The sequence below is a fragment of the Lepidochelys kempii genome, chromosome 11 (genome assembly GCF_965140285.1).
Source record: "Lepidochelys kempii isolate rLepKem1 chromosome 11, rLepKem1.hap1, whole genome shotgun sequence".
Taxonomy (NCBI): Eukaryota; Metazoa; Chordata; order Testudines; family Cheloniidae; genus Lepidochelys; species Lepidochelys kempii.
Window position 1 is genome coordinate 51,636,201 of NC_136390.1, and position 24,558 is coordinate 51,660,758.

At 40.4% G+C, this 24,558-nt stretch overlaps 1 protein-coding gene across 1 annotated transcript in view; it reads right to left on the reverse strand.

Annotated features, from left to right (window-relative positions):
• COL5A2 (collagen type V alpha 2 chain) overlaps positions 1-24,558 on the reverse strand; it is a 166,598-nt gene that overhangs the window by 62,379 nt on the left and 79,661 nt on the right. Inside the window, exons 3-13 of the mRNA XM_073306133.2 lie at positions 24,166-24,179; positions 22,476-22,508; positions 21,397-21,429; positions 17,274-17,327; positions 12,194-12,304; positions 9,752-9,829; positions 7,956-8,000; positions 6,816-6,869; positions 4,567-4,620; positions 2,953-3,006; positions 155-208 (exon numbers count right to left, since the gene is read on the reverse strand). Coding sequence (XP_073162234.2) covers positions 155-208; positions 2,953-3,006; positions 4,567-4,620; positions 6,816-6,869; positions 7,956-8,000; positions 9,752-9,829; positions 12,194-12,304; positions 17,274-17,327; positions 21,397-21,429; positions 22,476-22,508; positions 24,166-24,179 — 584 coding nt within the window. The remainder of the gene's footprint in view (positions 1-154; positions 209-2,952; positions 3,007-4,566; positions 4,621-6,815; positions 6,870-7,955; positions 8,001-9,751; positions 9,830-12,193; positions 12,305-17,273; positions 17,328-21,396; positions 21,430-22,475; positions 22,509-24,165; positions 24,180-24,558) is intronic.

A 24,558-nucleotide genomic window follows, 5' to 3' on the forward strand; every position in this document is an offset into this window, starting at 1 on the left:
GGACTAGGTTTTCTGGTAGGACTTTTCCATCTCTAACTCTCAGGATTTTGCCATTACTAAATAGGTCAAATAGTCTACTAGCATCCAATAGGCTGACTGCAAAAACTCCAACGGTTGTAAAGATTATCTGTAAGACAGACAGGTTAATGCTTACCCTGTGGCCCTTTAGACCTGGAAGTCCTGGAGCACCAGGAAAGCCTCGAGATCCCTAAAATAGAAAAACACGAACACAGATAAAGTGACCTACAGCTGTACAGTCGATACTCTCCTTACACATCTGAATAGATACACTTACTGTTAGTGCAGCTAAGACAGGTATGGGAACTAGGAACAAAGTACTAGGTACATCCACTTCACTGATACATATCTAATACACCTTCACCTTGGGGATACAGCATTGCAAGACACACAGCATGTAACAATGAGGCCATGTGAGATGAATGTCCCTTTTATGGTCACCATAATGTCAAACTAAAGTTTATAGGTCTCCTAGTAAATAAGGTTTCCCATTGACTTTACTGGGCCTTGGATCAAGCCTTAAATCCATAACAGAAGTAAGAGAGTAATAATCAACATCAGAGCTAGTTTTTTAACATAAGGAGAAGGGAACCTAACAAGTTAAGTGGGATCAGAAGACAGCAATAATTTAAATTAAAATAAAATCAATTGCCAAATTTTAATCTCTCTCACACTGTGATATGTTGAATCACAAAACACCACTAAAGCAGCCTAATAAGCAAACTGTTTCTGAAACTATCTTAGCAACTATTCAAAAGTGACCCGGGGTTCTTTTACCTGTACAGGAAAATGGGGCAAAACACACAGATTTTTTTTTTTTAAATAAAAGACCTAAACAATTCCTAGTAAAACAGGTAGCTAGGCCTGTGACAGTATATTGTGTTACTGTGTTGCCATATTGTTCACATATGTTTGAAACTTGGAGTACCTTCTGCTCTTGGGCCTCAGTTGAGCAAATTACTTATGCATGTGCCCAACTGATTATTCAATCGCACTATGCACATGCTGAAAGTTAGGCACATGCTTTTAAGTACCTTGCTGAATCAGGCCTTGAACATTGTGCCAGCGCTGTTATCATTTCAAAGATTACATTTTCTACTTCTACAGGACAAAGGGGCTCAGTTTCCCCCAAAATGCAAATAGGCAATGAAAGGTGTCATTGCAGTCTCTAAGGCTGGACACCAGGCCTCTCATCCATAGATCGCTATGCTGCAATGAAGCCTCAGAATGTGTATGGAGAAAGAGCATTTAACAAGGGAAACTGAGGCGCAGAAAAAACAAAGGGGTAAAATCCCTATACTCCTTGCTCTGATTGAGTGTAAAATTGAATTGTCAACATTAGAGAAATGGGATCTCCATAACACAAAGCAGTTGGGATCAGATGACGAAGGGAAGCATTTTTGGATGCCTGTGACTTCCCCATCATAAATAAAATGACACTTTCATTTCCTCTTCATTGACTGGAATCGCTGTTGAACTGCTAACTATACTGTGGATGACAAACTGCTAAAATGAACTATTTAATACAAAGAGCAGCATTTTCTTTAGTATTGTCATATTATGTCATAGAGTTTGAAATGTCATGTACCAACATATACCACATCCAATCTAAAAAAACCAATAACCCCAGTTCCTCTCTATGTCTGAGTTGCACTCCAACTCAGTAGACAGCACTGGCAGCAAAGAGCTGACCACAGATCCCCGATCCCCAGCTACTCTCCCCCAGTGGAAGTTAGAGCAGCAGGGGATCTATTCTAACTTTTGCTGTTGGCATAAGCTCTATAGCAGACCTTTCACCAGACAGGGATCAGGCTCATTGATCCCCTGCTACACAATACCCTCCCACCCGCCCCAATCTCAACATGCCACCAGCAGGCACACCACATTCACTTAAACTGGAGATCGGAAGGGCATCTTGCCAACTTTACTTCAGCCAAAGATTCCTCCTAAAAAGTAGAATTCTCCAGAGGGAATCTCAGGCTGGTTTAAGGTCCCTTTGTGAGCTTAGGGAACCAGAGAAACCAGCCCAATGAATGCCATATGTCAGACATGAAACATACCGCAAACTCATCATTTTAAAATAATCTTTCCCCATCATTTATTTTATTAAGTATCTGATTTAATAACTAGTTGCTTTTTTTTTTTGAAAAGACAAAATACGTGAACAGTAAATAACATAGAAAAGGAGAAAAATTTTAAAGTATATCAAATCTGGTTAGAGAAATCCATAAAAATGAGCAGCAGTGATAATTAAGGACCAAATTCTGGTACCCTTTACTTGCACTGAGAGTACCTGACTGTTGTAGGAGTACTGAAGTCGCCCTTACCCTACGCCTTGAGTTTTATTTACACCAGTGCAAAGTGGTGATCATTCTGATCTGGTACCACTTTATCCCACATTGGTGTAAATAACAACACAAGATGCTGGGAAATGGTGAATCACGCTCGATGGATTGTATTCATCAGTGGTGTGAATTCATTGCTGTCAAAAATGAATTTCACCATTTTGCAGCAGGTGAAAATGTTATTGGCTGCATGGGATGATATTCTGCATCCATAACATCATTCTAGCACAAGCATCCTGGCACAGTTGTTATACATTTATACTTTCTACATTTAGTTTTAGAGTTCTCTAAGATGGTGACCATAGATAAGAACATACGTCTATAAGAAGGTATACTGACCCCAATCTTAGATCTGGTCTCCTTTGAAGTCTTTTAGAGGCATTGTGGGACTGTAAAAGAATCCTCAGGGATAACCCAAGACAACCATTGCTAAAATGTAACATTGTATTAGTTCATTAAAGAAAACTGACTACAAGTGTATTGAAATAGTAACTGTAACTACTTTGCACCACTTTACTAAAAACAACAAATATATTTATTATTGCCACAAACAGTATGTCTACCAAACTATAAGTTATCATGGTCTTACTGGAGATCCTGGGAATCCAATCTCGCCAGGTTGTCCTGATCTTCCGATCTCACCCTAAAAAACAAAAAAAGTGAAGATAAAAGAAAGTCAAAAATAAGTTACCTTATTATCTCTCTGTCCAAACTTCATGTCCTCATTCAACAAATCACCTCCATCAGTTTTCTCTCCAGTAACATAAACTAACTACACTCATGTCCTATAATATGTATTTAATTGTGCTGACTACAGTAATAAACTTGATTGCTACATTTATTAATGTAACAAAATTCTTATGAAAACTCTGGAGTATTGGGTTTAAAGTGGGTCTCAAGTGTACTTCAGTGTCACTAGATGGCGCTGCAGAATACTTTGTTCTGGCTTAGTAAAAATTTAACCTTTTGTAATGATAATTTAACTTTGTTCATGATCTAAAAATTTTCTGTGGTAATATTAACCTCCAGTGGTTTGGGCTTTAGCTTGATATCTTTCCTTGTCTCTGTGCAGAATTCTGAATAATTAAGCATAATTCAATGAAAGCATTTTCTGTGCAATTTGAAGGTGAAAGAAATCTGACTCGAATTGAGTAAGTGAACTTTAAAGAGGATTATTTACAGTTAGCCATAGCCACCAACCAATCCTTTATTTGCACGAATTAGTTATAAAGCATCCAGGGCTCTAGACTTAAAGAAGCTAAAAGGATTTAGGAAAAGGAAAATTCTAGACACAGGTGGTACGACGTTCATTACAGATTATAAAGGAAACTAATGGACCTCTTTGGAGTCTGGAAATAGGAGCAACATGGGCTCTATTGGCTTCAGTGGATTAAGAGCTGATCCTTTCCTAAAATTCCTATTGTTTGAATTATTTGTACTGTATAATTGCCACTAAGGGAGTTCATTATGTCTTCACAAAATATATTTCCATAACTTTAACTGACTTTTACTTTTAAATCTTTACAACTTGTTAAAATTCAATTTAAGGTGCAACAGTCCTGCTTTTACAAACAGAGGATACATGTGCGCTACCAGAAAACCCTTCACCTAGTCGTATGAGGTTACAAATTGGTGGCAGAGGAATCATAGACGATAAGGGTTGGAAGAGACCTCAGGAGGTCATCTAGTCCAACCCCCTGTTCAAAGCAGGGATATGTTACTGTAACACATCACAGTTATAATTAACTCATTCCTTCATTTACAGATGTGGTTAAATTTTGAGGAACAAATCAAATGGTTTAAAAATAACAACACATGTCATAGATCCAGATCAATATTATTGTGGTTCTTTTTTCTCCCTAACTGACCATAGTGCTCCAAACAAGGCATCTCAAGCTGAGGGCTAGTAGGGCAAGAAACATTAGGAAGATGCTCCATTTAGCCCTGTGGGGGAGTAAGTACCTTGCATAGCTCACCACTGGCCCCACAAGGTAAAAGAGGGAAACTGCTGACAAGACAGAAGTCTTGTCGTCTTTGCAGGAAGTTAGTAGCTATGACACTGGAGGTGAATAGTGAAGTTACAGTGAAAAGGAAATGGATAGAAATCATCAGAACACACACCTGCACTGGCCAGCAACTGTATATGAGAAGTATACATGTTTTATTAAAAGTAAAACAAAGTACTAAACAAAAAAAATCATACATCTTCACCAGGTTTGCCTGGAGGTCCTTCAGGGCCCCGAGCACCAACTGGACCCTAGTAATTAAATACATCATACATTAATCAATCAACAGTCCCCCAGAAAATAAATATATTTCATTCTAAAAGGTCATTTTATAAAGACAACATACAGTAGTGAAGAGGATTTTTATTTTCAGCACCATCATAATTCTTATCCCTTCTCAACCATTCTATTCCATAATGCCCTAGGAAAGCGACACTAGGCTTTGAATAAAATGTGGGATGAATTCTATGAGGGCAAAAGTGTATTTTTGTTATACCAGAGTCTTAGTCAGGATCATGAACAGGGGCCTTTCAGAGACCTTACACACTGCAGTCAAGTGAAACTAATAGCAATATCCACTCTCTTGGCAGGCAGCGAGGGCTAGCGATTACAGCAGAGCTCTTGGAGTCTGAGCTGTAGTCCTGATTCTGCCCATGACTTGTTGTGTGACCTTGGGACCATCATTCTAATCTTTCTTTTTTAAAATCACCCCACCAGCCATGCAGGGATACTAATGTTTATTCACCTTCAAGTATTTTGAGATCAGTGGATGAAAAGCGCTAATCATGAGAATCATAGGGATATAAGGGACCGCAAGGGTCGTCTAGTCCACCCTGCCAGGATGTAGGATTTGTTGTGCCTAAGCCAGGGGTGGGCAACCTGCGGCCCATCAGGGTAAGCTGATTGTAGGCCACGAGACTTTTTGCTGACACTGACCATCTGCAGGCACAGCCCCCCACAGCTCCCAGTGGCCGCAGTTCGCTGCTCGCAGCCAATGGGAGCTGTGGGAAGCAGCAGTCAGCATGTCTCTGCAACCCGCTGCTTCCCGCAGCTCCCACTGGCCAGGAACGGTGAACCGCAGCCACTGGGAGCTGCGGGGGGCCGTGCTTGCAGATGGTCAACATCAGCAAAATGTCTCATGGCCCACAATCAGATTACCCTGATGGGCCACATGTGGCTATGCTGTAATTTGAACCCATTGCCTCTCGTTCTGCCCTCTGTGGCAAGAGACAATTTTTCTCCATCTTTTTTATGGCATCCTTTCAAGTATTTGAAGACCACTATCATGTGCCCCCCAATCTCCTCTTCCATCCAAGACTGATGGCTATCCAGCCTCTTTTTGAAAACCTCCACTGAAGGAACTTCCATGACTTCCTGAGGTAGTCTGTTTCATTGTCCTCCTGTTCTTACAGTTCGGAAGTTTTTCCTGAAATTTAATCTAAATCTGCTATGCTGTAATTTGAACCCATTGCCTCTCGTCCTGCCCTCTGTGGCAAGAGACAATTTTTCTCCATCTTTTTTATGGCATCCTTTCAAGTATTTGAAGACCACTATCATGTGCCCCCCAATCTCCTCTTTTCCAAACTAAACATGCCCAGTTCCTTCAGCCTTTGCTCACATGGCTTGTGTTCCATCCCTTTGATCATCTTTGTCACTCACCTCTGGATCCTTTCTAGTTTCTCTACATCCTTTCTATACAAGTGGTGACCAAAACTGGACACAGTACTCCAGATGAGACCTAACCAATGCCAAACAGAGCAGTACTATCACCCCCTGTGACTTGCATGCTGTGCCCCTGTTAATACATTTGCTTTTTTTGCAACAGCATTACATTGTTGATTCCTGTTGAGGTTGTGATCCACCACAACTCCCACGTCCTTCTGAGCACTGCTGCTGACAAGCCAGTTTTCCCCCAATCTGTATTTGTGCATTTGGTTTTTCCTCCCTGTGGGTAGCACCTTACATCTGTCTTTGTTGAATTTCATATTGTTATCTATAGACCAGTTCTCCAATGTATCATATCCCTTTGAATTTTAGCTCTATCCTCCAAAGTGTTTGCAACCCTAGCTTTGTGTCATCTGCAAATCTGATCAGCATGTTCTCTAGTCCTACATCCAGGTCTTTAATAAAGACATTAAATAACACTGGACTCAGAACAGATCCCTGTGGAGCCCCACTTGAGATGTCCCTCCACTCTGAGATTGGTTAATAAAAGTTGACACCCTTTCAAGTTCAAGTGTGGACCATCACTGCCATTCAAAGCAATTAAAACTCAGTGAACCAGTGGAAAAATATCATTACCAGTCCTGACTGCAGCCCTTCTCACATGGTCACTTTGGTGCATGCAGCAAGAGAGGAGCCTATGGTATGGTGAGAATTTAGAATAGTCTCTACTGTTACAGTCTGCAATATTACACTGGGAAGATGCACATATATTTGACCTTACCATTGGTCCTGGATCCCCAGATTCACCTGGCGGGCCTGTGGGACCAATACCACCCTAAAATTGACCCAAAAAAGGATAAATACAGAGTAGATTAGAACCAAAGGTAGTGGTCTGGAAAACTGTTACAAATAGTAAAAACTATACAGGCACAAATTAGCAACCTAGATCGGAATAATGACTGTTCTTGAGACAGTTCGGATCCAGATTTGAACTCATGTCATGACAATGGAATAAATGAATACCCTGGATCCTAATACCCCTGAAACTTCAGAAGAGTCCTGAGCCACATGCACATTTTGCAGCTCAGCATATCTTTACCCCATCTGAAGCCCACTCAGTGCTGATACTGAAGCCAGAGAAAGTTAATAGCCACCATTTTCTGTTATTTAAGAGTGCCATAATTAAAACATGTGTTGAGTAAAAAGACCTCTTATGGACCTGATAGCAAATTGGTCTCTCTGGATTAACATGACTGTCTTCTGAAACCTGATAAACCATCACTGGACTTATGATGGCACCAAGATTCCTGACTTTCGGTGCAGAAGGTAACTCTGAAGAATGCAGTATTTACTTTAAACAGATTTCTCCTTTGTACATCAAATATCAGGATAAACACTTCACCGAAGTAGAACAGTAACAGAGAGCCACAAACCAGTGGGACTACTGGAGGAGTAAGGTACTATTCAAAATTCACAGGGGTGGCAGAATTTGGCCAGTAAATTTGAAACAAAGCCGTTTCATTGATAACTGGAATCAATTTTAAAACCAGGAAGTAAATTCTGACTTGAGCATAAACTGCACATGCATCTAAGATCATGAATATCAAGATACTTGTGGTTTGTAAGACTGAAAAATGACCATGAAATAAAAGAGATTATGTTGTTATTCTTTAAATACAAGACCAGTAATACTTTTTAGGATGGAATTTCTGTGTGTGCACTACATCTTTATGGCTTTAAATCAGGAAAGCACTTAACTGCATGCTTAAGTACATCCCTAACTAGTAAAGGACTTACACCTTTGATGAGGGATACTTTCGAGAAACAGGGCCTACATGAAAACTTTAGATACCATGCACTCTGCCTGTTCTTATTCCTTTTGTGTACATCTATGTTAAATACCATGGAACAAATCACTTACTTGTTGTCCTTGTAGACCCTGAGGACCTCTTGGACCCACTGGACCCTATTAAAAACACAAGGGCTTGTTAAACAGTCTTAAAATAAATGAAATCAAATCATCTCACCATGTAAACCAAGCAGAAGGGCATGTCTGATGGTGACCTTCAAGCTAATACTTCTATGGTCAAAGCCTCTGGAAGCACAATCAGCTGATACTCAGTAGACACTGGGCTGTTAGGTGCAGAAGGGAGTCAAAAGGGGAAGGGAAGAAGAGGAAGGGAGTTGAAGAAGAATCAGAAAATTGGGAGGCATGTAATTCAGAAGGGGCTGAAAACCTTGGATTGCTTTCTCTCTGTAGAGTCACTAAATGTGAGAGGAGAGAAACTCTCTTCTTAGTTATGCCACAAGCTTGGAATGTGTGGTGAGGCCTTAGGTCCTGTGAGGCTTTGAGGCCTGCATCACTCTACAACAAAAATGTAACAATCAAAAATAAACTTGTCAAGTACAATGTAGCCAAATGTCATGTTTAATTAATTCCAAGCCCAAACTCAAATCTCTGCCTCATTATTCAAATGAGTAGAACTGCAGGACCAGTGCTGTACTGTGCCTATCCTGCTACACTAAATGTATGGGAGAGGGCCTCAGTAGTGTTTTGAATCTGTGAAATCTTAACAACTATTTTTAAAGGGCCGAGTTTCACAATACATTTTTTCAGAATTTCATGAAATTTTCCTCCCTTAAAAAGGAGGGAAATTTAAGAAAAATAACTTATTGAATTGAAACCTCAACTCTGAGAGCAATAACAATTTTGTTTGAAAGCAATTCTCACCCGGCTTCTAGGAACACTAGGGAAATAAGAGAGAATACTACAGGAGAGCAGAATTTGCGTTTTGACAAAGTCACAAAGAACTGGTATCATACAAGTTTCATGTTCCATCTTAAACACAAAACCCATGGTTTTCAAGTGGGTTCCATATTACATTTCCAGTACAAGGAGCGGGTAAGAGAAGGAAACAGCAACAGACCAATAAAAAATATAGGAACAAACAAGTAAACCACCGGGTGAGAATCAAATGTTGGGTTGAAAAGAAAAGAAAAAAGATACAAAATTTCTAATCCATAGCCCAATAAAGTCAATGTAAAGGCTCCAATTGACATCAGTTGACTTTAAATCAGGCCCTAGATGAAGCAGCATTTTAAAAAGCAAAAAAAAAGCAGTTTTGAAATGAGATTTAAATTTTTGAAAAGGGCCAGAAAAATAAAGCAAGGGGAGCTGTAAAGAGCTTGGGCTAGAAGGGAAAAAGCATCATATTTAGAAATGGGAATGGAAGAAAAGGCAATATCCATGGAGACAATACTGTGACAAAGTGAGTGAAGGGAATAAAGAGAACACTGAGAGCAATAAACTAAGGAGGACAGGTTTGGGCAACAGAATTATTAAATTTAAGAGTGACAAATTCAAGTCACTTAAAGTTGGGAATTTATTTTACTACGTTTCAAAGACCTTGCAAAAACACAAGCAGTGAAAAAAGTGGAGGTCTTTCATACCATATCACGTGGTAACAGCTAATATATTGAGAGTAAGAGAGCAAGAGAAACAAGAGCGCTTACACGCTCCCTTCAGCTAAAAGAATACTTTTTTCATCTCTTTTACATAAACATTTAAAATGACACTAAAGCATTCTGTGTCAAGTGCATTTAGATAAAGGGAGCATATGGCATTTGGGTGGATGTCTTTGCTATTCATTCATTTCTTGCATACATATTCTACTTCAGATCTGTTCTACCATACAGGGGTACTCAATGTGTTCTCACCACTGAACCGGGCATGAATCCCATTTGACTACTGAGTCCAGACTTCTCATCCAATCCTGCCATCTGAGCTGAAAACGGCTGTAAAAATGAGAAGCCCAATTTTAGCTGGCAATTGTGTTCATGATGCAAAAGTCAGAAAACTACACAACTCCCTTTTCATTATTTATATTGGCTCTGCAGTGCTAAAGAGGAAAATCTTACTTTTGTCATGAAAAGAAAAACCTTCATTCACTTAAACAGAAGTTGGATCAAGACCTCAAAGAGCAGCTGAGTTAGGTAATTCACAATTTGCATGCTTGCTTTTCAAACCATACTGCACTTTAATCCAAAAAAGATTTTTTATTATTATTATTACAGGAAAGATCTTCCTTGAAATGAGATAAATTTCTCTTTCACTGACTTTAAAGTTATACCCATCTTAATCTTGGCTGCAGACACTTTTCAGAGTATTCTGAGCCTCACATGTTTTATTTTGTTTTTACATAAATGTCCCTAACATTCAGAAATATCGGAAGCTAAGTCAAAAACTAGCTGATTTTTTCTTCCATCTTAAATAGCTTTGACTGTATTTCCCTTAGTCAGCAAAGCTGAAGAGCAACTGCTCTTCTTGTGATCCTGTGCCAGCCCACAAAACAAATTAATTAAAGCAGGGAGGGTTTTCAACAAACACAAACCCCTCTCTTGCCTACTTGCTTGTTGATATGGTTGAACAACCAAGCCTTTTTATTTTGTTTATTTAGGGCCAGCTCCTCAATTGTGACTGAGGAACATTCATTGCCCTTTGCACTCCTCTGACCCTATAGGTGCACCATATCAGACTGGTTCCCTACCACTGTGCGCAGGTGCCCGAAGGCTGCCCTGTCCTGTTCCTACCATGGGACCATTACACAAGCCAGGATTCTCTTGGAAGCAGGGGAGCTGTGGCCATACTTCTTCCTTCTACACTTTCTAGGCCAGCTGCCACAAAAGATGGGCGGTGTAGCAACCACTACAGCAGTTCTGTACCACAATGCTGGGGATATCACTGGAGGGCTGGATCAGCTGGGTTTAGGGTCACTTAGAGTAACATAAGAGCCAACATGCTGCCCAGCATTATCAGGGCTTGATTCACCACTACATTACTCCAGTTTTACATCGGTCATCAGTGTAATTCCCTTGGTTTCAATAGCATTATAGTGCTACAAAGCCAGTAATGCAGTGGGGAATCAAGACATATATGTTTAGAACAGCAAAAAATGATGTAATTTACAAAATATGAAAAGGAACAATTTTATTTCAGATTAACCCGTGATCAATCCTACACTTCATAGAATCTTGTTAAAGAAATGTCTTGCAGATCACCTAATCCACATCCATGCTGTGCAGGATTGCTTCCTACAGAACATCCCTGAATGCTTCATCTAGCTTTAGGTCTGAATAGTTCCAGAGAAGGGGAATCCACTGCTTCACCAAGAAGTGGGCTCCATCATACTTCAGATAACTTAATAACAAATTGACTCATTGTCCAGCCTAAATTTCCCTTTGCTAAATTCCATCCCATCATTTCTCTTCATTTCTTCATGAACCATCACACTATTTCTCTTCAATCCCTTGGGGCCTGGAAGGACTCCTATTGACTCCAGTGCACATTGTTTTGGGATTTTTGTAAGTGCTAAAATATACATACTAAATTCTTTCAGAACTTCCTCAAAAGTCAGACCTTCCAAATCATTAATCCTCTTATTGCCACCATTTGCATCTTCGACAGGCACTTTCCACCCTTTCCATTAGCTTCTTATTTGATCAGTTTGTTTCCAAAGGTTGGTTCAGTTTAATTAAAAGGAAAGGATTTCTTTCTCTCACACCTCCTCCAGCCATTTAGTATAGAGCAGAAGTAATTCAGGGGGTGGATTAAATTACCTGGATGGTCTTTTCAAAGCCTACTATCTATAAGCACATGAAGGTAGAAGGTTAACATCCCCATCCTCTCAGAGATGCAACAGAAATTGAGAGCAAGAATCATCTTAACTATTCATAAAAAGTATCTAGTCACTAATTAAACCTGTGCTGGTTAGGAAACTTAAAGTTAGAAGACACTGAAATAAATACCAACATATGTAAATACTTAAATCTTGATTTACTGCATGTACAAAACACAACCACACTGACACTCTGAAATCTGATCACTTACCATTGGCTGGAACCACACTCACTGTGCTTCTTCACCCATGGCCCCAGGTATCAAAGAGCAAATCATTCATTTTAATGAGAATGGGTGGTAGAGATTAATGACCGGATTGGAATCATATCCACAACACCCCAACCCTAAGACATCTTTCTTTGGCCGGTTTTGCATCTCTGAAAGGCAGATCCTGGTAAATGGGAATTGGGGGCATTTGGCACATTGATTGATCCAGTCCATCATCCACCTGGGTCCCATTCTTATGCATCTATAAAACTTACCGCACTCCTCCCATCTGGTCCTGAGTGAGTTGGATGTCCTGGGGGTCCAGGATCACCAGGCTGTCCAGGGATACCAGGTTCCCCATCAATCCCTTGAGGACCACGAGGACCCTTGAAAGAAAGTCAGCAGAAAGTTAGTACAGATACATACCAAATATATTAATGAGCTTCTTTAGACTTTACAAATGCTTGCCTAGTTTTTATTAAAACCAAGGGAAATGGTAATGTTTCTGCTGAAAAGGTCTGCAAGCAGACAGCATCCCCCATAAGTACTCAAGCTAGTTAAAGTCCAAAGCTGACTGCAAACAGTTACAAAGGGATCTCACAAAACTAAATAAAATGGCAGCTGAAATTCAGTGTTGATAAGTGCAAAGTAATGCACCTTGGAAACATAATCCCAACTATACATACAAAATGATGGGGTCTAATTTAGCTGTTACCACTCAAGAAAGAGATCTTGGGGTCATCGTGCATACTTCTCTGAACACATTACTCAGTGTGCAGTGGCAATCAAAAGAGTTAACAGAATGGGGGGAACTATTTGGAAAGGGATAGATAATAAGTCAGAAAATATCATAATGCCATTAGGTTAATTTGTGGTATGCTAACACTTGGAATACGGACAGCAGTTCTGGTTGCTCCATCTCAAAAAAGATGTATTAGAATTGAAAAATGTACAGAGAAGGGCAACAAAAAAGATTACAAGTATGGAACAGCTTCCATATGAGGAGAAATTAATAAGAGTGAGATCATTCAGCTTGGAAAAGAGACGACTAAGGAGGGATATGATAAAGGTCTATAAAATCATGAATGGTGTGGAGAAAGTGAACAGGGAAGAATTACCCCTCACATAACACAAGAACCAGGGGTCACACAGTGAAATTAATATGCAGCAGATTTAAAACACACAAAAAAGGAAGTATTTCTTCACACAATGCACAATCAACCTGTTAAGGCGAAAACTTAACCAGGTTCAAAAAAGAATGCAATAAGTTCATATGGAAGATAAGTCCATTAGTGGCTATTAGTCAAGACTGTCAGGGACGGAACCCCATGTCCTGGGTATTCCTAAACCCCTGACTGCAAGAATCTGGAACTGGACAACAGGGGATGGATCACTCAATGATTGCCCTGTTCAGTTTATTCCCTCTGAAGCATCTGATACTGGCCACTATCAGAAGACAGGATACTGGGCTAGATGGACCATTAGTCTGACCCAACATGACCATTCTTATGATCATTCCTGGTCCTCAGACAAGAAGCACTGGCTGGAAGTAACAGCAGCCATCAAGTATAGAGATAAATTAGACGGTCTTCTTTAAAAATATTCTTTTAGGGGCCCAGGAACAGTTCATATCATTCCCAAAAGCTGTTTATTGTGGCTTTAGAAATGCTTAGCCTTACACAGTGTAAGTGTAGCAAGAATTATTTTTCTAAAAATAGAATGTTTGATTAGAAGATATACAGAGTAGATTTCAATGAAGCTGAATGTTTGCAGCCTGCTATCAGAGACAGACCTCCAACTATCATGAATTTGCTGCACAAATGACACACAAGAACAGGGCTTGCCTAATCTTGAAATGCTAGAGCAGAGCAACTGTGCACTGCAAGGCTTCAGTAGACACTACCTATACTGATGGGAGGGTTTCTCCTGTCAGCACAGGTAATCCACCTCCCTTAGATGTGGTAGCTAGGTCAAAAGAGAAGAATTCTTCTGTCAGCCTAGCACTGTCTACGTTGGCTCACCTACACCGCTTTTTCACACCCCTGAGCAATGTAGTTAAGCTGACTTAATTTTCTAGTGTACACCAGGCCTCAGAATGTGATCTATACCAGTGCAAATACGAGGTTAACTGATGCCAAGGAGTTACCTCAGAGTAGCAGTGGCATAAATTAGACCAGAATCTATCTCATAGCTTCTCTGAGTGACTACAGTCACATAGTCATTCTAATGAATTCCATATTGTCCCCTTTCCCCTGCATACAGCTTGTATGAGAAGAAGAACTAAATAAAGAAGCAGCTGGCAAGACATCAATGGAGTTAAACAGCTAAAAATCAATAGAAATATTTCTTGGACACGTAAAAATCCATTTTTAAATGAATAAACACTTTGAAGTATTTGCTCCGACCACCACTTTCACTTCTACCTACACATAGAGAGATATGTTTGATTATAGTGAAGGAAACATTTTATGAGCCTCTGAACCTTGCTAAATCTCTATAAAGAGCCCGCGAACATAAAACTTATGAAGTCTTCTTTAATGAGCCATCATTACAAACACATGCTGTACTACTATAACAATCTGGCTTGCTTTTATTTCTATTTGATAAGGACTGTAATCATCTGAGGGTTTATTGTGCACTGGAATGAGTCCCCTGGGAGTTTGGGAACTGCATTAGGATAGCCCATGCCTACTAGTGACCATAGGACCATATCAGCTACTAAAGAACTCCTGAAAACTCCCAGGGGACAAGTTAATGCTTTCTTTCATAATTCTAGCTATATCATTTTTATGGTCAGAAGTCATGTGTCCCTAGCAATATGGGAGAAAAGCAGCCTTTTCCCTTAACATACACACTGTTTGAATTTCAGTTCTAGTTGTTGACTGGACAGGAGCTATGGACTAGAATGAGTTCATCCCTGCAGGATGGATGTGCACAGAGGGTAAGTCTACTAGAGTCTCCTCAGGTACCTGAACTTTGCAAGAAATCCTGCATTATTATTTAATATGTAAATTATAGTAGCACCCACAGGCCCCAGACAATATTATGCCCCATTATACTAGGTCTTATACAAACAGAGGTAGACATAATGCCAGCCTCAAAAATCTTACAATCTAAAAAACAGGAACAGTGTGTTTTTCTATTTTCATTTCTTTGTTCTGGAATGAAACAGACAGAATCCACTCATTGGAAGGAAAATATCTATGCCAACGAACAATGGGACAAGCTTTTCTAAAATGACAAGTGATTTTGGATGTCCAACTTGAGACACCTTAAAGCAGCCTGATTTAAGAGAAGGTGAGGAGCGCCTGTCACCTGGGAATCAAGCCTCTTTAAAATGTCTCAGGTTGAGCACCCAAAAAATTGAGGCACCCAAAATTACTAGTCACGTTTGAAAATCATGGCCAATAGTATATATTTGTTGTTTCCAGATGTTTTATTTTGTTTTGACTGGCCTACAAGCACTGAACCCTCCATGCTAAATGGAGTTTGAGGGCAACAATGCACTAGCCTTATACCAAAACAGTCTTTTAGACACATACTTTGTAGAAGGAAAAAATATAATGTGAAATTCATCAGCTGCAACATCAACACTGTGGAATGAAAACTAGCAAATTGTGTGTTTATATTTATTTGGAGAGGAAAACTAATTAGCTGGAGTTAGCTCATATTGAATGTTTTAGTTTTGTAAAACCATTTTGTTCATCCCTGTTCATCTTTTAGTAACTCAGCAAACATGGGGAGATTTTAAGTAAGAGATATTCCATCTAGGCCACAAGGTGGCATCCTTTGAACATGCACACAGTTTACTGCAAATACAGTAATACTGTGGTCATTTGTCATTGGTCTTCAGAAAACAAAAGATTAAAGTTTTGCCTTTGATATTATAGTGAAAGAAAATAGTCCACGGTAAAACAGTTTCAAACCACAGTTTGTCATACTATTAAGGCACTCATATAATTAATACCTACTATACCAGTATACTAAGTGAAACTAGAGCACCCTGAACAAGATTTAGTTTATTTTCAATCATGTAAAAACATTACTTGTAAAAACTAAGAATAATAATGTTTGAATTCAAAGAAGTAACTGGTTCAATCCCAGGAGGCAGATTGCGGAAACGAAGGTTGCTGTTGCTAAACAGACAGCTACATTGATTCTTATTTCAAAACTCCTCCTCCCACAATGCAATGTATTTTATAAACCTACAGCTGCTAAACTCAACCACCAAGTGGCATTTCTTCACATTACATGATTAACAAATAATCTGATGCCTAAAATAAAAGTAGAAAAATATGACACTGCTTCATTTACATCTAAACGTTTTTTGTTTTCCTTAAACGCAGGTCCATAAGGAAATAGAAAGTCAGCATTAGCATGGAGGCCCCCCTTTCCAAAAGCAGCCTCAAAACTTTGGGTGGGAGGAGTGGGGGTGGAATGGAGTAAAGTATTCTTATGGGTCTAAGAGGTCTGGCCTTTAGTCAGGGCCAGAGGAAGTCAATGAGAACTTCTTCTGTATTAAGGGATGAGAGTATATCCAAGATAAACTGACATAATCTTGCTGTTTAAAATCTAAAAACCTGTTTAAAGCAGCACCTGCATTTTTGCTATGGTTCTGTTTCAGTAAGGCACATGTTGGAGAAGCAGTCTACCATTATAAAGCATAATCCTATTTCAAAGGCTCCATACTAGAACATTATGGAGCACAGAAGAGAATTCTGAGATTGAAAGGATCCTTTTTAGACCCACTTGAAAGAACCTCAACTCCTTTGATATCTTCACCATTCCCTTTCAGCAGTTCATACTACCACCAATCATGCAGATGCTGAAATTCCTTTATTAAGCATTTATTTCTGCAGTGCAGTCTTAATAATATTATTCACTAGTATACTTCCATGTTCTGCCCACACATTGACTCCTACTTATTTCTTGAGCTCTCCCTTCCATTTTGAAATACTCTAAGCAGTTAATATCACCTCTGATACAAAGTTGTCGCCATTAAAAAGTCAACATTTACCTTTAGTTGCCTTACAAAGGCATGAGATACTTCGTGTCTCATTTTGGGTATCATTTTGTATAAGTGCTGGCAAATGATGACTTGTGAGTGGCAATGCCTCTAGACATTGGTCAATTGTTTCAAAGGTAAAATTCATGTTTCAAACTATTCAGAGAACCAGTGGATACAAAATCCTCAGGCCTTGTGATCTGTGTTTTGGGAGGTAGGTGGAAAGGAACAGGAATGTTTATAAGGCACTGGATCTTAGAGCAGATGTAAGACGATTTAGCACTTTGAGGTCAGCCCTGCATGTGAATACTGATTGCGTGAGCTTCTAGGAACAGCATTTAGCAACTTACAGGTCTCCCCTTAGGTCCTCGTTCTCCTCTTGGTCCTTGTGAGCCTGGAGGTCCCTAAAGGAATAAATAAAACCATTAAATACATTGAGCTAATGATTTACAGAATTTTGAAAATGTAAAATGAAATAATTATTTAAAAAGTAATTTTATAAAAACAGCCCTTCTCAGGAAAGCATACACTCAATGTGAGGCCAGTACTTTGGTTTGTTTGCCTTTTAAAAAAGTGGACTCACTTCAAAATCACTTCTTACAGATTCAGGAGAGCAATGTTAGACAGCAATATCATAAATATCACAAAGACCCTCAAATGCTCCCCATTTTTCCTCAAACATATAGGTCCTTAGAGGTAGTAGAACCAGTGCTATTCCCCTGCAAACAGGCTACAAGATTTGGGCAGTCTACAAAAGAGGTGCTTGTCCCCTGTGCAGAGACTCCCTGTGCCAGAACAATGAAGATCTGCACCATTGATGAGGCTGGAGGATCCACCAGTACGTGTTGCCTCCAGTCCTTCCACCCTCTGAAGATAAGGAGGCCACTTTGGCCATGAGGCGGGAAGCACTGACCTCAGAGTGGCTCCTCTATCAAAAAAGAATTCTCCGCTCTGTCATATTGGCGGTAGCCTTTTACATCCACTTTGCTCTCACTTTGTGCAGGTGGAAGGTGGAAGGCAATGGAAAATCACACCCAAGGGATAAAATCCTGGCCCTACTGAAGTCCATACCAAAACTACCATTGACTTGAATGGGGGTGGAATTCCACCCAACATCTGTCATTTATTTCTGGGGGTGGGGAAAAGAAGAGAGACATTCATTTTAGTTGTGAATGTGTTACTCTTGAAGAGCATCTTCATCCAAGGGGTGCAGGAAAGAGTGCATGCAAGAAAATTTCAGCTTAAAAAGGTACAGAAAAAGAAGAATTCAGCATACGTGCAATCCTCTCCCGGGGAATGGATACCCATCTGAATGGGCAAGCACCAGAGGGTAGACACAAGAAGGGAAATTATAGGAAAGGCCCCACACACAGCAGCCAAAGTAGCAAACAAAGAGGGAAAAACGTAAAAACATAATCACAAAGCAGCAACACAAGGCAGTAGCCAAAAAGGATAGAAAGAAAAAAGAGATCAGAACACTGCCCTGGGTCAGATGAGGTGACAGCAACTTTAACGATGCAAGGAGCATTACAGAGAGGTGCTAGATGCAGAACTGGAAAATAAGAAAGAAATGAATCCTTAAGGACATGGTTCACACTGAAGAACAAAGGATTCTCCAAAGGATACTAGGACAGGACCTGATGCCCTGGATCTCAGCAGGCACATGCAAGGGTGGAATTAGGCATCAAACCCTTCAAATAGATCAATAGATTCAGCATTCACAAGGCACACCTGATGGCCAAAAGCACTCACACAAGTGCTATGGCACTGTCCATTTGTTTTAGTGCCAGAAATCCCCTAGCAACCTGCTTTCCATTTCTTAAGTGCTCCATCCCTTTCTCCTGTCCTATGATCCCAAGACCACTGCTGTCCTTTCCTGATGTCACTGTGCGTGCTCAGCAGAACAATTGCATTCTGCCACAGATTTTACAGCAGCTTAGGGCTGTTTCATGCTCTCTTTTCTGTGGTTTCATAACTCCTGCTGCCACGTTCATTGGACCTCAGGGCAGTATACCAGAATTCCTGGCTGTATGTAACTCATTCCCTTGTGAGTTGTTTCTTACATCTTATTGTTGTAGTTGTTTTCTACCTTTTTTCATTTGTAGACCCCTAAAAAATTTTGAATGGAGGTACGGACTCCTTTGGAAATCTTAGACATAGTCTGCAGACCCTCAGAGGTCCATGGACCACAGATGGAAAACCACTGTTGTAGACTACCTAACAGAAGGACAATATGTTCCCTGAAGTTTAGTGCCTCTCCCCACATCTCTCTTTCAGTATTTATGGCTTTCATGGATGAGCATATCCTACCCCAGCCCAGTACCATTTCCTGCATAGGAGGGTGAGAAATGCAACCTTCCATCCCCACCAGGTCACATACTGGTAGTAGAGACAATATGTGGCTTCTATTGCAACTTCCGACATACAGTACCAGGAGGTTCACTGGTTGTTGGACCCACAGGACTCTGCCCCTTCTCAACCCACCTCTGCATGCTGTACCTCAATTAGCCTTCAATGAGCTGTTCTCTGCAGCATACTAATGGGTTTAAACACCAGCACAGGGTCCCCAGTCCTGTTCCTCCCCTGCTCAGTGGAGCCATTGCAGCTACATTGAAGCCAGGGCCCTCCACAACCATGGAAGTTCAGACAAGATTTGCCCCTTTATTATTATTATTATTATTATTATTATTTATTAATATTTATATTATTGTAGTGCATAAGATTCCCAGTCATGCACCAGGACCCCATTTTAATAGGTGCTGTACAAACAGATCAGAAACACAATCCTTGCCCAAAGAGCTTACAGTCAATTAACAGTTACTGTCAGGACGCTGATATTGAACCCAGGCATGCCAGATCCTTAGACAGCATCTTTAGCCACTGCACCAAACTGCTGCCACTGACCAACAGCCTTAGTGCTAGAAGCCTACAGACACACAGCAGCCATGCCTGAGGCCCCTGATTGGCTGGACAGACAGCACTTTCATTGGGTACCTGAACTATATAACAGCCCCAATGGAAGGGGAAGCTGTCTGAGCAACAGGCCACTGCCTGCTGGTTGCTGCCTAGACGCTTGGCCTTGCTGCTTTGCATGACTGTCATTACTGCTGCTGGAATTCTGTGCCAAAAAATTAAAAATTATGCGCACAATATTTTAAAATTCTGCAAAATTCTGCATATTTTATTTGTCCAAATAACTCAATATAATCACACCAGTTTCAATTATGTGTGGTCATTTATTTCAAAATACCAGTCAGCAAGTATGTCTGTAACAACACAGACACAAAAAAGATTCAGGAAATGTTTTTTGACAAATAGATTCCTTACTAGGCATATTAATACAGAACTCTGAGTAATAATTCATTTCAACTACAATATAGAACCGTATTTCCTGCACCCCTCAGAAGCAGTGCAAAGGCTTGGGAGAATAGGGGTAACGGAAGAGCTGAGGCAGAGGAAAGTAATTACTGGGAAGGAGCCTGGGTGTGAACTTGGAGGGCTGTTGGGTATGGACGGGAAAAGTATGGAACAGGTTTTTTTTGGGGCGGGGGGGCGCAGGGAGGGATTGTTAGGGAGCTTCCCCATGCAGACCCTGGCTGACCCCTAGCCTCTCCCATTCAATCAGGCACATCTGTCCATGTCCCCATGTGTCTCTGTGCCCTCACCCAGCCACCCTCTGTTCTTATATAACTCTGCACCCCTCCCCCTGCCCCATGTGTCTCTGTGCCCTCACCCAGCTCCCCCCTTCCCCATCACCATGTGTCCCTGTACCCCTCCCCCCATCACCATGTGTCTCTGTGCCTTCACCCAGCTACCCCCTGTCCCCATGTGTCCCTGTACCCCTCCCCCATCCCCATGTGTCCCTGTGCCCTCCCTCCCTCCGGAGCCGTATGCCTCACTCCCATTCAGCCCCTACCCCGGTCTGTCCTCCCCCACTAACCCTTACAAGCCCCTGTCTGACCCCCCCCCAGCACCTCACAGCCCCTGTCTCCCGAACTGGCCTGACAAGCGCTGCTAAGGCAGCTCCCTCTCTTCCCTCCCTGGCACGGCGCTATCACCACAGTACCCTCTGTGGGGCAAAAGGCAGAACTGCAGCAACATTTTGGGAGAAATCTGCAGGGCTCATTGAATATGCGCACACGCAGTGGCACAAAATCCCCCAGGAGTAATGACTTGACTTTGTTGCCTGGCCACCTCTCCTGACCTCGCCTGCCCAGCCCACTGACCCAGCCCCATGGATTGGCTCTCCCAGCTACCGACCCCTGAGAGAACTCAGACCATTGCCCCGGACTGCCTCTGATCCCAGTGAATTTCCTGGCTGCTCAACCACCTGCACACACTTGACTACTGCTCTGGAATTCCCCCAGCCCTCCTCACCCACTGGGTTTTACAGTCATTTTCACAGTAAAAAATGGAAATGGAAGAGACTGAAAATAATATAATCAGAAGAACAGAAGCACAGACGCTACTTACTGACGGTCCTGGGCGGCCTCGTATTCCTATAACCTAAACAAAGAGAAGACATGAGCTAAAGCTTTCACAAAACACTAGGAATGCATTTGTCATGACTGCTCTTATGAAAACTGCTCACTGAACAATGAAGATTTGTATAGTAAATTAAGCTACTTGACAACTTTTATGATTTTGTAACCCCTTTTAAATTTCAGTATCTTTTCAGAATAACATAACAAGAACTTTGGAAATATGATGATAATTTTATGCTGACTTTTTTCTACTAGAAAAGTGTGAATGAAGATTTTAAAAAGTGAGGGTGTTACTTTCTCTCTCTTTTTAGTTTTTCCATTTTTCCAATAGAAAAAGTTTTTAAAAGTGTAAAAAAGTGTTTTTCCACCACTTTTTCTTTTTTTTACAAAAAATTGTATTGTCAACTTTTTCCAGGATGAAAAAGTAAATGTGAGAGAAACTGAATTATTCTGACTTTCTCTAATATTTTTACTTTCCCCCATATTTTTCCTGTGAAGGGGAGGGGAAAAATAAATAACTGACAGAAAGTTGCAATGGTCACACAATTATTAAAAAATATTTTGAATTCTTAATTTTGAGCATTTTTGAAAAATAAATAATGTCAAAAACAAACGGTTTTCAATTAAAAAATTGCTGATTTTGTTTACCGGCTCTACTTATGAGTTCTAGACCCTTCTAATATTAACCTATTGCCCATTACACTATGCAAAGATTCTAACTACGAAGAAGAAAGTCACTATGTACAGGTTTAATTCTGCAGAATTTTTTCCAAAAATACAATTGACAGTTTTCAATGGTACATATGAAATATTAGCCATCAAAAACTACTGTCGGTTATATTTTAGGAAGAAATTCTCCTTAGCCTTAATTTTATTCCTCCCAAATAAATGCAACTATTACAAATATTGTTGTGGCAGTTGCTGGTGTTAAATAATTTACATATTTTCATTGGATAAATGCTACAATTCTGTTATATGGGTGATTAATTTTCTTATATCTCTTAAATTACAGCATGAGACGTGTATACTTCCAAAAAGTACTGGTAAACGAAGAAGAAATTAACTTACAATTGGCACCACTCCAGGCTCTCCTTTTTCTCCCTGCAGGGTGCAGTAACAAAAATAGCTCAGATGGCAGTTAAAGTTCATAAATACTGTTATTTATTAATAGTCTGCTTTCTCCAACATTATTACTGACACATGATGCACACTGTGACATTAAACTTCCTTGCATGGTTTACCAACAACCTACGTACCTTCAGTTTAGTTCCACAGAGAAAGGTATAAAGATATTATCCTCTAATACTGCTATTGCATTTACTTAGAAGTGAATGTTTAGCATTACTGAATATCTAAAACCTTTCACTTTAAAAATATAAATGAAAGTTAAATACTTATTTGAGGCTAGTTCCCCTCTTAATAGGTTATTTATTGGAGGTAAGTATTTAAATTTGCATTTTTTCTAAGAAATCTCACTACCAGCACATTTTCTCCCTGCTTATCCTCACACAATGTGGTATGTTACAGACATTCGCACATCAAGAAATGACAAAAGTATCTTACCAGGAGAGAATGCCTTTTACCTATAGTAACATACCATTCAGGCTGCTCAATACTGGGTCAAAATGAACATTCAGATCCAAACACCCTTGAACTTTGGAAGGCGGAAAAGATGGAAACTGAACGATTTTTTTCTGTTCAGGACCATCTCCACTTATAACTAGCATATTATTGCAGTGTACACTCAGATAAGGGTTGCTAACCCTGTGGGAATTGAGTACCTCAGTTTCAATTTTGCTTTGCTCTTTCTCTGATGAGATTTAGTGTTGAGTGTTGAATTAAGTAATGCTGTTAGCTGAGCTCTGTTGTGTCAGTTGAACTACTACAGTAGTGAAAGAGGAAGGATGCTGGAAAGATGTTTATTTTTTAAAATATGTATTCATGACACACAGTGAACAAATAGGTGCATAACTGAAATAGAGCTAAAGAGCACTTGTATGTTGACTCTTGTATGCAATCTCTAGTAATTAACTCAAAGATCTAATTGATCCAGGGTCAACTCCATGAATTAATTAAATATAACAGCAAATGTAAGACACACAGAATTCTTGACAGTACAGTATTATTTAGGTAGTATGACGCTGTTATAATAACCCTGCTTATTAAACAGGTCTCCATGTTGGGACTCATTACATCAGCGCTCCAGGATATGAACTAACTACTAATTAGTTTAAGTGTGGAATACAAGGTGCTGAAGCTGGGATTTTCAGGGACCTAAGGGGATCAGAAGGCATTGGGCACCTAACTCCCTTACAAAATCCCAGCATAAAGTCTTAAATGATCTGGACCCTTTTTATCCCTGTGTGATGCTGCTAGAGATGAAGCCAGCTTAGGTACTACAGCTGGAACTTCCTTGATAAAAGGGAGGAGGTTTCTGTGAGGGTGCTCTCCATAAGGGAACGTAGGTTGTGGCCCTCCCCAAGATTTGATAACCTTCCAGACAGGCTGCAATCTCCCCAGGCATTAGGAAGAAGGTTCAGTGAGAACAAAGAGGTTTCATTATTAAGATGCCAGCTGTGGGAGGTTAATTATTTTATGACGTCTGCTGGGACATGTTGATCTATCCACTAGCCAGAGCGAGAAGAGCAGTGTTTGTGATATTTAACTGTATAATTTAAATTTTCTAAGTGCTGCAAGTAAAGAACTGGAGCCTTTTTAGGGCTTTAATACACTTAAAAAGATAAAAAGTAAAACTTACCTTCCTTCCTCTACCTATAAAAGGAGCAAAAAAGGAAACAAATTAGTTTACTCAGAGAGGCATAACATTCTAAGGAGTGAATGGATGTCTGTACAGACAGAATGGTGTAACATGGAGGCATAGGAGATGGTCAGATTGCCAGTGGGGAGCTTGAGAAGTGCCCAGAGGTACACATGCCCCACCTTCCTGAAGGGGGATCAGTATGGTTTGGAAGAGTTCCCTAGATCAGTGGTTCTCAAAGCCGGTCCGCCACTTGTTCAGGGAAAGACCCTGGCGTGCCAGACCAATTTGTTTACTTGCCGCGTCCACAGGTTCGGCCGATCGCGGCTCCCACTGGCTGCGGTTCGCCGCTCCAGACCAATGGGGGCTGCAGGAAGCAGCACAGGCCAAGGG